The sequence below is a fragment of the Mus caroli genome, chromosome 16 (genome assembly GCF_900094665.2).
Source record: "Mus caroli chromosome 16, CAROLI_EIJ_v1.1, whole genome shotgun sequence".
Taxonomy (NCBI): domain Eukaryota; kingdom Metazoa; phylum Chordata; class Mammalia; order Rodentia; family Muridae; genus Mus; species Mus caroli.
In genome coordinates this window covers 46,080,192-46,084,377 of record NC_034585.1, presented here as the reverse complement: position 1 = coordinate 46,084,377, position 4,186 = coordinate 46,080,192, and the positions used below count along the sequence as shown (strand labels likewise).

The following is a 4,186-nucleotide window of genomic DNA, read 5'->3' as shown; positions in this document are numbered from 1 at the left end:
AAGCTGGAACTTTAAACAAAGGTACTAAATGTTGGAGTGCATAAGAGAGGGGATGTTGGTAATGATGTGTCCCAGTCTGGGACAATGGGAATGAAGTGCCACTATATTACATTTAAGCATCATGAAGCTGTTCATTTTTCTTTATGATGCTTAAGTTTTAATATTTATTTAATGGCTTATGAAAGAAAAAGTATTTTGCTGTTGATCTGATTTGTTGAGGTGTCTATGTTGATCTACTGTCAGAATAAAAACAAACTTTGGAAGTGTATCCAGTCTTCAGAAATAACCAATGTGGTATCTCTACTTACATTTTCCTTATAATACATATGAAGAGCTTATTTTGAAATGAGTATTGTTTTACATTTTTCCCTTTACCAAAAATCAGTGATTTATTCTGGAAAGCGGGAAGCTATTACAGCAATAACTTTGTCAAGCTGTACTCATTTTCTCTCTTTGTTGGGTTTTAATATCAGGAACTTTAAATTCTTTCTTTATCTAACTATATCTGTAATAAAAAATGGATAGTCATGTTGGGAAGATTCTCTTCTGAGTTTGTATATTAAATCATTTCAATCGTTTTTCTAATATTTAAAAACTATAAACATGAAACAGTAAATGACTAACCTGTTTAGTTTTATTTTGAAAAAAATAAAATAAAAATCTGATATTGCTTTGGGGGGACAGTGTTAGTCATTTTAAACTCTCCTATCCCACCACAAAATTAGATTTATTCTGGTGACAGTAGCTCTCCTAACTGATTCCCTTTAAGTTTTCTTCTAGAGAATTTAAAACAATTGTAAACATTCCTTTAAAGTAGCTATTTCTTAAAGACTAAAAATTATAATCTTGGAATAACAAAAGACAGGTATATCTTATGTATACTCACTATATTGTGTGTGCATGAATATTGACAGCCATGTTCATCATTTTCTTGAGTATTAAGAAGTTCTTTGAGAACCATGGTCACAACAGCTGCCTTTGGTTTGTACTATATTTTATGAGTAGTGATATAATTAAAGCCATAATTAATACAATTGGCATATGAATTGAATTAACTTTAGCATATTTTACTACAAAAGCATTATGTGTCACAGGTAGTAACCCTTACAAGCAAGAAAGCTCTTACTTGGAGAAGCACTGGGAAATCAATACCAAGTGTGTATTCACTAGCAGCCATTTCTAGCAGCTTCCATACAATATGAAATGATCCAGATGTGAGTGAGTGAGACCCACATGCAAAGCTGACACTCTAGTGTATGCACAGTGATCAACCTGTCAAGGCTCTTGTGTGAAAAAGTCTGTGTGCCTTTAAACAAAAACTATACTATCTAAAAATTGGAATAATCTAATATTTCTTACATGACATATTAAGAATTTCCATATGCTGGGCCTAGATAATAGCAGGTTTCATGTTTACAAGAGAAATGATACAAACGTACAATGATTTAATTTCCTTGGAGTCAGATACTAAGTCCTAATTTCTATATACATTAAAAAATTACAGCGTGACTTTTCTGCTTGTCTTTGACAGACCCAATGATAGGGTTTCCATAAGACACAAAAGTGCAGGCAGCGCTGTCTTTGTTCCCGAGTTTCACACTTTGTCTCACTGGCTCTCAAGGTAAATGCTATTCCATATTAATTTTTAAAATGAAACAGAAATGATTTTCTTGTATTTATGCATATGTTTATGTGTCTGTATATAAAAGTTGTGTGTTCCAATGCCCATGTACTTCCAAGAGTGTCAGTACCATTAGGAGCTGGAATTACAGATGACCCATCAGATGTGGGTGCTGCATCCTGAACTCTAAGAAAAAAATTTCTATGGTATCTTTTCTATCTCTGACACCCTATTTTTTCTTTCTTTCTTTCTTTCTTTCTTTCTTTCTTTCTTTCTTTCTTCCTTCCTTCCTTCCTTCCTTTCTTTCTTTCTTTCTTTCTTTCATTCTTTCTTTTTTTCGAGACAGGGTTTCTCTGTGTAGCCCTGGCTGTCCTGGAACACACTCTGTATACTAGGCTGGCCTCGAACTCAGAAATCTGCCTGCCTCTGCCTCCCAAGTGCTGGAACTGACACCCTATTTTAACCAAAAAAAAAGTTAGGATGGCTTTGCAGTAAAGAGTACTTGTTGCTTTTCCAGGGGACCCAAGTTTAATCCCAATTACACACAAGGTGGCTCACAAACATCTCTAAGTCTAGTCCAGGTGCAGGGAGACTGTCAAACATTTTCTGACCTCCTGAGGCACAGCACAGATATGCTGCATGTGCACACATATTCTGGAAACACTTATATACAAAATAAATATATATTATAAAAATATATAAAATGTCAAAAAATAATCAGGGAAAAGCAGGAAGGTAGCTCCCATTAGCCTAGAGGAGGGAATGCCTGGGGTTTACAGGAGAAGGCAAAGAGGATGATCTTAGGAGGAGATAATAACATGAAGATGTATGTATAAAGAAAGGAGACAGTAAAGAAACTGCTGACATGACCATTCCATGATATGGTTACTAAATATATGACAGAACTGCCAGAGGCATCCAGAAGAGGCCGGAACAAAAAGAGGAAGGAGTAAACTGAACAGAGCTATGAGAATGGACATTGAGGGGCTGGAGAGATGGCTCAGCAGTGAATTTCACTGAATGTTCTTCCAGAGGTCCTGAGTTCAATTCGCAGTTACCACAAGGTGGCTCAACCGTCTGTAATGGGATCTGATGCCCTCTTCTGGTGTGTGTGAAGACAGTGACTGTGTACTCAAATACATAAAATAAAATCTAAAACAAACAAACAAACAAACAAACAAACCAGAACGGACAGTGAACACAGCCAGGGTTATCTGTGAGAGAGGTAGTGGCAGCAGGGAATGGTGAATTACAAAAGCAATGGCAGTGCTTTCATAAAGAGAAGAGATGTGCATCTGGGAGGAGGGAAGCCTGAGGAAGTGAGAACCCATTATGCTAGGGTGGAGACTTTGAGATGTATTATAAGTGCTTGTGATACTGAGGAAGCCTGCAGGCCACCATTGGGTTCAATATTCGACCACAGGTACGTGTCCATGGAGACCCATATGTCCCTTCTACCAGAGCTAAGGGAAATGACTCTTTGGGGCAGATAGGACATGTTTTCACAAGTCCCCAAGGAATGTTGGCTTTTATCTAACCACCAGAAATCCTCCTATAGTCTAGGTTGCTCTCATTTTCGGATATTTGGACTGCCTTGTATAGTTTGGGGAATTGGACTTGACCAAAGGAGGCAAAATCAGAAATAACCCTCCTAAGCAAACTAATCCAAAGAGAATAATGTGGAGCCAACCACAGAGTTTAGCCTGCAGGACACAGAGGGCAGAAGAAGCTGAAGAACTGAAGGGGAAAAATGAGGACATGTATGAGTTGAGGGGAAAGTTTATTATAGAAGTGAGGTAGAGCACAGCCAGAGGCATTTGGGAGGATCAAGACTGAATGTGGATAGTGGACTAACCAGGCCATGAGAGGAGGGGAGTGGAATTAAAGAGTGAGAGAGGAGAAAGGGAAGAGAGGACAAGAGAGGGGATCAGGGAGATCCACCGGCAGAACCAACAAGAAACATGAGGTCAAGAGAGCAAAAGGACATGTAGCCAAAATTGCTGAAGTTATATAAGGATCAGAGAAGCTGAGGGAAGGGACTTGAAGCTCGGGTGCTGGAGCTTTCAGGGATCCAGGTGAAAAGTACTGAGAGGAGCCAGGATTCCATAAACAGGTATTGGAGGTGCCCAGAGAGAAGGAAAGCCAGAGTTTGCTGTGCTCTGTTAAATAGGCACCTTTAGGCATGGGTTAATAGAGGAACCATATGTTCCTCTTGCCAGAGATAAGGAAAAGTATGCTTTTTAGCAAGTAGGAACTATATTCTTAAGTCTCCAATGGAATAGTGGCTTTTGTCTAAATGCTCTCACTTTAGGAAAAGGAATTTCTTGAGAATTTTTAGCTTGAGAGCGAGCCCCTCTTGTAAAACACCTAGTCCAGCAGGATTGTCTGCACACATTAAGTGACTTACATGCAAGAAAGGAGAACTTGTCTAACTATAGACAAGTAGTTGAGTCCATACAATAAAGAAATACCTATGCCGGCAGTGGTGGCACTCACCTTTAATCCCAGGACTTGGAAGGCAGAGGCAGGTGGATTTCTGAGTTCTAGGCCAGCCTGGTCTACAGA

At 38.7% G+C, this 4,186-nt stretch overlaps 1 protein-coding gene across 3 annotated transcripts in view; it reads left to right on the top strand.

The window, feature by feature from the left end:
• Positions 1-4,186, top strand: part of LOC110311870 (leukocyte surface antigen CD47-like) — a 45,555-nt gene that overhangs the window by 37,771 nt on the left and 3,598 nt on the right. For all 3 annotated transcript variants that reach the window (XM_021185445.1, XM_021185443.1, XM_021185442.1), the window contains one exon: positions 1,532-1,621. In XM_021185445.1, the coding sequence (XP_021041104.1) occupies positions 1,532-1,554 (23 nt within the window). In that variant the 3' untranslated portion in view covers positions 1,555-1,621. The remainder of the gene's footprint in view (positions 1-1,531; positions 1,622-4,186) is intronic.